This window comes from Lacerta agilis, chromosome 7, assembly GCF_009819535.1.
Source record: "Lacerta agilis isolate rLacAgi1 chromosome 7, rLacAgi1.pri, whole genome shotgun sequence".
Classification (NCBI taxonomy): Eukaryota; Metazoa; Chordata; class Lepidosauria; order Squamata; family Lacertidae; genus Lacerta; species Lacerta agilis.
This window is the reverse complement of record NC_046318.1, coordinates 25,717,533-25,729,547: the sequence shown is the minus strand read 5'-3', so window position 1 is coordinate 25,729,547 and position 12,015 is coordinate 25,717,533. Positions and strand designations below refer to the sequence as shown.

General features: G+C 42.9%; 1 protein-coding gene across 1 annotated transcript in view; it reads right to left on the bottom strand.

Moving 5' to 3' along the window:
* Positions 1-2,193: 2,193 nt before the first annotated feature.
* Positions 2,194-12,015, bottom strand: part of SYCP2L (synaptonemal complex protein 2 like) — a 29,399-nt gene continuing 19,577 nt past the window's right edge. Inside the window, exons 12-19 of the mRNA XM_033154651.1 lie at positions 11,623-11,668; positions 10,703-10,795; positions 10,544-10,604; positions 9,925-10,073; positions 7,927-7,987; positions 5,560-5,651; positions 2,586-2,661; positions 2,194-2,306 (exon numbers count right to left, since the gene is read on the bottom strand). Coding sequence (XP_033010542.1) covers positions 2,194-2,306; positions 2,586-2,661; positions 5,560-5,651; positions 7,927-7,987; positions 9,925-10,073; positions 10,544-10,604; positions 10,703-10,795; positions 11,623-11,668 — 691 coding nt within the window. The remainder of the gene's footprint in view (positions 2,307-2,585; positions 2,662-5,559; positions 5,652-7,926; positions 7,988-9,924; positions 10,074-10,543; positions 10,605-10,702; positions 10,796-11,622; positions 11,669-12,015) is intronic.

Sequence of the window (12,015 nt, the reverse complement as noted above, 5' to 3'; positions counted from 1 at the left end):
GAAAGGAAACATGGAGAGTCAGAAAATCACAAATTCAAGAATGGGAACATAGTCTGCTTTGTTTTAATTAAAAGTGGGTATAATAAAACAGCAGCCACGAAATTAAAAGATGCCTGCTTCTTGGGAGGAAAGCAATGACAAACCTAGACAGCATCTTAAAAAGCAGAGACATCACCTTTCCGACAAAGTTCCGTATAGTTAAAGCTATGGTTTTCCCAGTAGTAATGTATGGAAGTGAGAGCTGGACCATAAAGAAGACCGATCACTGAAGAATTGATGCTTTTGAATTATGGTGCTGGAGAGTTCCATGGACTGCAAGAAGATCAAACTTATCCATCCTTAAAGAAATCAGGCCTGAGTGCTCACTGGAAGGACTGATCGTGAAGCTGAGGCTCCAGTACTTTGGCCACCTCATGAGAAGAGAAAACTCCCTAGAAAAGACCCTGATGTTGGGAAAGATGGAGGGCACAAGGAGAAGGGGACGACAGAGGACAAGATGGTTGGACAGTGTTCTCGAAGCGACTAGCATGAGTTTGGCCAAACTGTGGGAGGCAGTGAAAGATAGGCGTGCCTGGCGTGCTCTGGTCAATGGGGTCACGAAGAGTCGGACACGACTGAACAACTGAACAACAACAAATAAAACGAAAGGAAACAGCAGCAATCACCTCACACCGGTAAAGGTACTTTTTAGAAAAAAAAAGAGAATACTACCAAGCAAAAGTAGGGCCAGTTATCAAAGGAAATAACAGTGTTTTAATGTCATAAATCAATTATATAAAATTTCTTCCATTCCAGCCCACTACACATTTACTGTATGACTGGCAGTGCTAAGCCACCCCACCCCCTGTCAAACCTTTCAAAAGGTGAGTTGCAAGTCCCTTAAATAAATAAAAAAAATCAATAAGCTAATCAAGTGAAACAGAACACAAGCAAAGAATTAAAATGTTTGGAACCAGCTAAGGAAACCAAGTTTAAAAATCCAAGTTACCTTCACTAAATCCGTACTGTTGCAACCCGGTGCAGGCGTAAAGTCCACCTCTGCGGGAAATGTTTTTATACCTTGCAGGTGTGATTCGCCTTCCATGCTTGGCTCACTAAAAGCAGCAGAAAGGAGGACATGCAAGAATTATATGCCAGAGCTGTCATCCCAAGGCCAACAGAACCAAATTGCATCTGTGGAAAGATCGCTTACATGTTAATCCTAACACAAGTTTGCTGGGAAGGATACCCAGCCAGTTTCAGTGGGGTTTTTCTCTGAAGTAAAGATACTTAGGTCCAATGTTATGGACTTCCAAATACTGTAGGGGAACACACAAACATACATTCTTTTTCATTACAATCCCCATGAAGTCGGTTAGCTGAGAGAAAGCGACCTTGTTAAGATGCCTCGTAATTTTTCCCCGTACAAAGCACAAGTCCAAACCCAGGTCTAATTATAAAATGCTGTTGGAATGGAACTTGAAAGATGAAGAAGTAAAGTCGGTGATGATTCATTGGGACTTTGGACATAACATCATGCTAGAGGACTGGGAAAAACTTTGGAAGGAAGGAATGAAATTTACGGCATGCACTTCTATAAAAGAAAATATGTTAAAAATGATGTATAGATGGCATATTACCCCAGTTAAACTAGCAAAGATGTATAATAAGTGTTGGAACTGATGGAATATGCAGAACTGGATAAAATGACGGGAAGAATCCGGGAACAGCGGGACCAGAAATTCATCAAAGACTGGTTAAAGTTTACGAATTATTTAAAAGACAATTTACAATTGAATACGCTAATAGGACTTCAAGAAGTTTTGTAGTTAATGTGTAGAAATATTATTGTAAGTATGGTAGTTAGAGTAAGCAGGAATTTTATGACAATGTAAGCAATGGTTGATTAAAGAAGTATAATACTAAGATATAATTTTGAAAGCCATGTGGAAGGTCTGAGGGAAGTCATGGCTATGTCAGCCAAAATTGAAAAATGAGAATGTATGTTGGATTTGTTTTGTTGTAGTATAGCATAAAATAAAATAAAATAAAATATTATAAAAAACAAACAAACCCAGGTCTAAAAGTTTGCCGCACAAACAGTGACACTTTCTGTATAAATCGATGAAGCTGCAAAGCAGTCAGATGGACCGCCAGACAACTGAACATTCCAGAATAAAACTGTATTTTTAATAGAGATCTCTATGGCTGCACTTACGCAGCCCTATCCTTTCGTCTCAGCGGAGAGGCTTTCGATGCGCTTGTGTTCAATGGCGGAGGAGTTTTCAAAGCATTTGTTCCAGAAACTGCACCTACATCACCAGAAGCTTTCAATTGGAAACGGGAGAGAAAACTAAATCAGCAAGAGTTTATAAACATTACAATGTCATGCAAGGCTAGAAACCCAACCCTAAATTCATTTACTTTCTGAAGCAAGTCCTACTGGTTTAAATAATAACCTTCTTGTGAAGTAATCATACACAGGCTGCAGTCTTAACCTCATTTATCTGGGAGCAAGCCCCGTTGAACTAAGCGGGGACTTACTTCTGAGCAGACATGGTTAGGATTGCAGCCTTGGAAGAGGAAACAGCAAGAACCATTCTGACCTTGGCTGCCATTTTGTTTTCCTGTCAGTTGACTCTCTCTAGTTGCAGTGGCATCTGCAGGAACAATGATTTTCTGCTAGAAAGAGAGGGGTGGTGGATGAGCATCAACAGAGTACATTTATAAATGTATGTTTGGGAGATGTAAGAAAATAGATATTTACACCAGTTAGAAATGTATTTTTCCAGGCTAGAGATGGAAACAGGCTTTTAAGCAGAGTTGCCTTTGGGCAAAATCAGGGAAGTCCTACATAACTAGATTTTCTTCTTCTTTCAGGTGATGAGTAACTAATACAAGCATTTAAAGAAAATAAAAAATAATAAAATTCCTTCCAGTAGCACCTTAGAGACCAACTAAGTTTGTTCTTGGTATGAGCTTTCGTGTGCATGCACACTTCTTCAGGTACACTGAAACAGAAGTCACCAGACCCTTATATATAGTGAGAGAGTGGGGAGGGGTATTACTCAGAAGGGTGGTGGGAATGGGTGATCAGCTGATAGGTGTGGAAAACCTGTTGACGACTGTTAACGACTGCAATTGGTCTTACAGGAAAAGGCAAGGGGTGAGATGGCTAAAGATAGCTTTGTCATGTATAGCATTTAAAGGTTGACTAACTATTATTAACTATTACTACTACTACTATTTGTACCTCGCGCCCATCTGACTGGGTTGCCCCGGCTACTCTGGACGGCTTCCAACAGATTTAAAAACATAATCAAACATTAAAAACTTCCCGACACAGGGCTGCTTTAAGATCTCTTAGGAAAAACTGTATCAGTGTTTATCTCCTTGATATCTGACAGGAGAACATTCCCCAGAGCAGGAGCCACTACCAAGAAGGCCCTCTGCCTGGTTCCCTATAACTTCACTTCTCACAGTGAAAGAACTGTCAGAAGGCCCTGAGAACTGGCCCTGAGAACTGGACGATGGGGGTAGAGATAGTCCTTCATATATACAGGGCCAAACAATGACGTGTGGTAGCATTTGTATGGACTTACTGGGAAAGCTAACCAGGATAAACAAATATTATACTGCTAGCAGGTTCATACCTGGCTTTGCTCAGGAATTCTAAGAAACAAACAAACAAAAAAATCAGCTCCATTTTGAAAGGTTCGGGCCATAGACTTGCTTCAAAATGGCTCCCACTGTATCCAAACATAGATGAAAACCTGTTCCTTGATCTCAGGAACCATCATGCAAAATTGAGGCATACAAATGCACATCAAGCAAACAACTTTCCGAAATATATAGTGAATTAATTATCAAGATCCTCCTCCCTCCCCCATCTGCCCCAACAAATCTGTTGGGGTTTTTTTTGCCACCCTCTTTGCAGCAATGTACTTTTTGGGTGCTTTTTTGTTAAGGTGCTACACTCAATATGCCAGCAAGTTTGGAAAACTCAGCAGTGGCCAGAGGATTGGAGAAGATCAGTCTACATCCCAATCCCAAAGAAGGGCAGTGCCAAAGAATGCTCCAACTACCGCACAATTGCACTCATTTCACACGCTTGCAAGGTTATGCTTAAAATTCTACAAGGCAGGCTTAAGCAGTATGTGGACTGAGAACTCCCAGAAGTGCAAGCTGGATTTCGATGGGGCAGAGGAACCAGAGACCAAATTGCAAACATGCGCTGGATTATGGAGAAAGCTAGAGAGTTCCAGAAAAACATCTACTTCTGCTTCATTGACTACGCAAAAGCATTTGACTGTGTCGACCACAGCAAACTATGGCAAGTTCTTAAAGAAATGGGAGTGCCGGATAACCTCATTTGTCTCCTGAGAAATCTCTATATGGGACAAGAAGATACAGTTAGAACTGGATATGGAACAACTGATTGGTTCAAAATTGGGAAAGGAGTACGACAAGGCTGTATATTGTCTCTCTGCTTATTTAACTTATATGCAGAATTCATGATGCGAAAGGCTGGACTGGATGAATCCCAAACTGGAATTAAGATTGCCGGAAAAAATATCAACAACCTCAGATATGCTGATGATACTACCTTGATGGCAGAAAGTGAGGAGGAATTAAAGAACCTTTTAATGAGGGTGAAAGAGGAGAGCGCAAAATATGGTCTGAAGCTCAACATCAAAAAAACTAAGATCATGGCCACTGGTCCCATCACCTCCTGGCAAATAGAAGGGGAAGAAATGGAGGCAGTGAGAGATTTCACTTTCTTGGGTTTCATGATCACTGCAGATGGTGACAGCAGTCACGAAATTAGAAGACGCCTGCTTCTTGGGAGAAAAGCAATGACAAACCTAGACAGCATCTTAAAAAGCAAAGACATCACCTTGCCGACAAAGGTCCGTATAGTTAAAGCTATGGTTTTCCCAGTAGTAATGTATGGAAGTGAGAGCTGGACCATCAAGAAGGCTGATCGCCGAAGAATTGATGCTTTTGAGTTATGGTGCTGGAGGAGACTCTTGAGAGTCCCATGGAGTGCAAGAAGATCAAACCTATCCATTCTCAAAGAAATCAGCCCTGAATGCTCACTAGAAGGACAGATCCTGAAGTTGAGGCTCCAGTACTTTGGCCACCTCATGAGAAGAGAAGACTCCCTAGAAAAGACCCTGATGTTGGGAAAGATGGAGGGCACAAGGAGAAGGGGACGACAGAGGATGAGATGGTTGGACAGTGTTCTCGAAGCTACTAACATGAGTTTGGCCAAACTGCAAGAGGCAGTGAAGGATAGGCGTGCCTGGCGTGCTCTGGTCCATGGGGTCACGAAGAGTTGGACACGACTGAACGACTGAACAACAACAACAACTTTTTGGGAACTAAGTCCAACCCTCTGCAATGCAGGAATCTTTCTGCCCAACATGGAGCTTGAACCCACGACCCTGAGATTAAGAGTCATGGCTCTATGTATTTTTGTATTCACTTGTATTCAGCAGCAAAGGAAATAACAGAAAGCTGGGCACCCAGCAACTGTGAGAACCCCATCTCGCAAATGCTGTCCCCAAATATACTCACAGATGTAGCTGTAACCGGCAGTAATGTTGAAACGTTCAATAAGGAATCTGAACCCACAAGATCTTTTCCACTCTCCACATGTCTGCTTACCACTGTAAAAAATAGATAATAATAAAAAATCAGCACTATAGACAAATCTTCTAAGCCAAACATGGGCATGTTGTTGCCTAAGGGTACAAATGCAATTTATTCCACACACCCCAATACCTCCAGAAGCTGCCCCATTTTGCCATCCTTCCAGAGTTCCCATTTTAAAATTCCTCTCCCCCCCCCCAGCTTTGAAAATTGTTTCCCTCTTTCTATGCAGTTTCAGAACTATCAAAAGGAGCCACATTTAATTTGATAGAATATAAACTTTTTCATAATTGTATGGTTTGGACAGGAAAAAGCCTCCCCCCCAGCTGTCTACCATTTATATGAAGTGTAATGCATATACAGTGGTACCTCAGGTTACATACGCTTCAGGTTACATACGCTTCAGGTTACATACTCCACTAACCCAGAAATAACGCTTCAGGTTAAGAACTTTGCTTCAGGATAAGAACAGAAATGGTGCTCTGGCGGTGCAGCGGCAGTGGGAGGCCCCATTAGCTAAAGTGGTGCTTCAGGTTAAGAACAGTTTCAGGTTAAGAACGGACCTCTGGAACGAATTAAGTACGTAACCAGAGGTACCACTGTATATGTGTGTGTATTCTACACTCTATGTCACACTGCAGTCTCAAATAGTGCTTTGTCCCCCCAGAAAAAGGGTGCCAGAATGCACTTCCCCCAGCAGACCCACCCCAGAGCTCAAAGAGGATAATCTTCGGGCTCTGGGTATCTCCTCACCAGCCAGAGGCTGGTTGAGGCTGCTCAACTGAGGGGAGGGGAGGCTTCCATTCTGGATGGGGGAAAACCCTGGTCACAAATGATTAATTTCACTTGCTTTCCAGTACTGTAGCTGTATTGGTTAGTTGTAGTAAAGAAAAAAAAATACTTGACATGAACTCCACCAAACTCAGAGGGTTAACTTCTGAGCAGACTTGAACGAGGCTCTAAAGAGGCAGCTATGGTAAAAACTAAAGCAAGGAGGCATATATTCCAGATTAATTAACCTAGAAGACTTTTTTTCTCCATGATTAGCTCTGGTGCCACCCATACAGTCCCTGATGTAAACATACTCAGGATGTAAACAGAAGAGACATGAAGTCTCCAACCACACACATAGACCCCACACTTCTGGCCCCTCTTTGCCATGGTCCATCTTGACTTGTCAATTACTTCTTTATTGAGAAAACTGGCTCAGTCGGGCATGTTCAGTTGGGATGCTTCGGATGCACAAACTATTTCTATCGTCAAAAACATTTGCACAAGCCATGTGTTTTTTTTTAAAAAAACACACCCTTGACCCCAATACACAGGAAGAGAGATGGCTCTTACTGCAAATGAAGCGTGGCGCCAAGACCAAGGGAAAGCCCAACCCAAATCTCAATTTACCCTTTGTTTAATTCTCCCTGTGAAGATAGGGAGGCATAACTCTAAAAAGGAATGCTTCTGGAATGCCAGCTGTCGAAAGGCGAAGGGGCAGCAATGCAACTCTGTCTTCTCAATCTCGGGGAACTCCGGTTGTGGGGAAAAAACAAGGGCTGAATAAAAACAAGGGCTGCATTCTGTATGTGTTTACAGGTATATCAATAAGTGTGTGTGTGTGTGTGTGTGTGTGTGTAATATTAAAAAGAATAATCGTGCTTCCACACTCAAGTCTCCTGAAGCAATAGCCAAGAGAGTGCAAGGAAGAAGCACACAAAACAGTTGTGAAATTAAACCAACACAAAAGGGGGGAAAGCCTAGAAAGAGTCCTCTTTTTTTGGCTAAAATTGCTGCTCTTGTACAGATGGGGATCTTTATATACAAGATATGGCAAAAGTTAAGATTGAGGACATGTACATACATGGGTGAGACCAGTTAATAGGCTATCAGTAAATTTACAGGCTGCCCTCCAGTACAAAACTCCTCAAGGTGATGAGCAACAACAACAACAACAAAAAGCATTCAGTACAAATCACAGAAGCAATAGCCAAAACCACAGTTAGAATCAGTGAATCTGTAAGACACGCATAATTGACCGGCTATTATAAAACATGCCGATCGCCTGAGCAAATACAAGACGACTTTGCTCAGCACAAAAAATAAATAAATCACAGTTGGAACCAGGCAATCCTCATTGGGATGCACCTGGAATTACAACCACAAGATGCCACAAGGAAGAGCACTTTCTCCTTGGTTACCAAACATCTAGCATCAAATGGCCGGAGGAGCCAGGAAGGCTACAATTAAGCATCACATCTGACTTGGATACTAATATTGGCACATTCAAAAGACACTCACCTATTGTACTTTGCTGTGGCTGATCTCCACTGCAGTAATCGTCATCTTGGTTAAGCACTATCTGTCCAATTAAGTTATTGGAAAAGCAGAGTTTAATCCAGGAAAAGCACTCGCTCATGGATATAAGTTGTAGGAAATGAAAAAATGGCTGCCAAGTTCAGAGTCTGCAGCTTTCCAATCTTTGCTGTTATTATTAAGCAACCAGCCAGTGCTTTATAACATGAGGCAAATGGAGCAGGTATTAGTTGTGCTTATTTGTTGTGCACGGAGCCCGGACAGCCCCGTGGTTTTCCCTGGAGCTGCAGGTGATGAAACAATCGTTGAGACAGCTAGAGCGCCGGTGGCGGAAAACTCATTCTGAATCAGAGCGGACACAGGCTAGAGCTCAACATTGAGCCTACCAAGTGGCAATGGCAACGGTGAAGAGGACCTTCTTCACCGTTTCTATTGCATCTGCAGAAAACAAGAGGAGGAGACTCTTTCAGGTGGTTTGCAATCTATCAGAACCACCTTTGTCACCGGGGCCTGGAAGGGACTGCGCTGGTCAATGATCTCCGGTGGGCTAGGGACAAAGGTGAGAGCTATTTCCTAGTTCTGCTGGATCTCTCAGTGGCCTTTGACACCATTGACCATAACATCCTTCTGGACCGTCTAGAGGGGTTGGGAACTGGGGGTACTGTTAGGAGTAGTGGTTCTGCTCCTTTCTCTGGGGCTGTGTCCAGAAAGTGGTGTTGGGGGATAAGTGTTCAGACCCCTGGGCTCTCACTTGTGGGGTGCCTCAGGGTTCTGTCCTCTCCCGCATGCTTTTTAATATCTATATGAAGCCGCTGGGAGAGATCATTAGGGGGTTTGGGCTGGGTGTTCATTAGTATGCAGATGACACCCAGCTCTACCTCTCTTTTAAATCAGAACCAGTGAAGGCGGTGAATGTCCTGTGTGAGTGCCTGGAGGCGGTTGGAGGATGGATGGCGGCTAATGGATTGAGGTTGAATCCTGACAAGACAAAAGTACTCTTTTTGAAGGACAGGGGGTGGGTGGGGGTAGGGGACTCCTTTGTCCTGAATGGGGTAACTGTGCCCCTGAAGGACCAGGTGCGCAGCCTGGGAGTCATTTTGGACTCACAGCTGTCAATGGAGGTGCAGATTAATTCTGTGTCCAGGGCGGCTGTCTACCAGCTCCATCTGGTATGCAGGCTGAGACCCTACCTGCCTGCAGACTGTCTCACCAGAGTGGTGCATGCTCTAGTTATCTCCTGCTTGGACTACTGCAATGCGCTCTACGTGGGGCTACCTTTGAAGGTGACCCGGAAACTGCAATTAATCCAGAGTGCGGCAGCTAGACTGCTAACTGGGAGTGGCCGCCGGGACCACATGACACCGGTCCTGAGAGATCTACGTTGGCTTCCAATATGTTTCCGAGCACAATTCAAAGTGTTGGTGCTGACCTTTAAAGCCCTAAACGGCCTCGGTCCTGTATATCTGAAGGAGTGTCTCCACCCCCATCGTTCAGCCCGGACACTGAGATCCAGCGTCAAGGGCCTTCTAGCGGTTCCCTCATTGCGAGAAGTGAGGTTACAGGGAACCAGGCAGAGTGCCTTCTCGGTAGTGGCGCCCACCCTGTGGAACACCCTTCCATCAGATGTCAAAGAGAAAAAAGCAGCTATCCTATTTTTAAAAGACTCCTGAAGGCAGCCCTGTTTAGGGAAGTTTTTAATATTTAACACTGCATTGTTTTAACACCAATTGGGAGCTGCCCAGAGTGGCTGGGGAAACTCAGCCAGATGGGTGGGGTACAAACAATAAATTATTTATTTATTTATTTATTTATTATTATTATTATTATTATTATTATTATACAAATGACCTATTAACACCAATTATTATTATACAACTGACCTATTAATGCCAATAAAGTGAACCAACATGACACACAAAATTCAAGACCACAGAAGAGTTCTGAACAAAGATCAAATGAAGGGGGGGGAGGAGAAATACTTGCCATCACTTTGTCCTTTCCCATTACATTGAAGAGCTGTGTCAACACATCAAACTGGCTATCAAAGTGAATTTGTATCTTCGTTACTTCTTTTTTGTTGATGGCCATGGGATCCTTCAAGACCATTTTAAGAATCTTTTCTCCCCCTTCCTCTTTAGAAAAAAAGAAAAATGCATGTTTTCTAGAAGATGCCAACACTTTGTTCAAACAGCATAAATAAGGCACCACAAAGGCAGGCCACAAAAACAATTGCAGCTGCAATAATGGTTTAACCTTTCTCCAAACCCAAGAAAACCTCATGGTGTTTTTTTTTCATATCTGCTATCTTCTCCCTACATGTCAAAAGTTACCATTATTTGCCTGTGGCAAGATGGCCGCTCCTGTCATCTACACAGAGTGGGACAACTAGGGAGAGCAGAGCAAAAAAAATAAAATCCAGAAGGAGGCTCTCTTAAATCTGAAGCCACAAAACACCTTAAGAATCTAAAACGCTCTTCCTGCTTCACATCTGGATTCATACAGCAAGTGTCTATTTCCTGTCAACAGTAACTAAGATTTCTCTCCATTCGCACAAGCTCAGTTTACACATATATGTTTCCTTTGAGCGTATGAAGAGTCTCACCTGTCAGATGATAGCTACTAACTGCTTCTTTTGCCAACCTCACCGACTCCCAAAGACCACCCTGAAAGGATATTTGAAGTAAAATTGTGTCCGTTATTTTAATACAGCTAAGAGCAGCCAAGGGCAAGGGGGCTCGTTATCGTTTTCTTTTCTTTTTACCTCAAGGTTGTCCACGTAGAAAGTAATGCTCTCACTTCCAAAATTGAAGTCAATCCAAAACTCCTTTAGTTTGTCATCAGCTGGTTTCTTTAACTTTGAAAGGAAAAGGAAAGTTTTCTGCTTGCTTTCAGAAAGAAAGGAAAAACTCGATAACCTGTGGACTTCAGTACATGAAAGCTTAAGCCACATTTGTTCATCTTCAAGGTGTCGTCGTAAGACACTTATGTTTACCCCTCTACAAATTGTAAATATATTGCTTAATGGTTTAGAGAACACAGGAAACAAGCCACATATGTTACAAATCCATGACTATCCCACTCTCCCTTGCATGAGTACTGCTTTGACCACCATGGGGGTCCCAGCACCAATTAGCAGGGGTTGTGGTTAAGCCTTCCTTTCTCCATCTCTCCCAAAACATCTCCCCCAAAAGTGGCTTGCAAGGGAAACGAAGCCGCTTAGCCTTTGCTGCACATGGACAGCTGCAGTGTAAAATGCAGGTTTTCCCAAGTTAGCCAGCTTTAATATAGTTAAAGAGTTAGCTGCTTGGAGTAAAAAAGCACTGACAATTCAGCAAGTAGTCCCCCCCCCCTCCGATTTCAAGCAGGATCAAGGACTCTGTTCTAGTGGTCTTCTGTGAGATAGAAGGGAGAGCCTCCTGTACATTTTAGGTCCCTGGAAGAATCAGAAGTCTAAAAACACTCGGGGAGCATCTAAGAGGACAGGAAGCTTCTAGTTTCAGAAGTCTGCCCTCCCACTTGTAGACAGCAACCAAGACAACGATGGAGGTGGCATGCTGCTCCCCACCACCTCCCTCTCATTTATTTACATTGCTCAGATGCAGAACACCTGAAGAAGGCCATAGGAGCCCTATTAAGCACGATCAAGCTTAATGCAATATCACAGCGATTTTTAAGCATTACCTGGTTTGTATCAGCAACAGCAGCTTTGCATGGAACTGAGCAAACCCTGCAAAAGAACAAATTCATCACTAGGATATCGGTCTCAAATACAATCTGCTCCGACCCCTGCTTCCCCTGTCTCATAGCTATGGAAACAGCCTGTCTCCCTCCAAACTTTCTCCCCTCCCCACTTTGCCTCCACCCCCACATTATCTACAACAAAAATTGTCTCAAAATGACTGTCATTGATTTGTATGAAGGATGCTAAGACGTAAAAACAGACACTGAATATACTTTTGTTACCTATGAAAAATCTTTCAATAATAATAATAATAATAATAATAATAATAATAAATGCCTTTCGCAAGATTTTAATTTAAAGCAGACAATGCTATGTACAGCCCAAACAGGTAG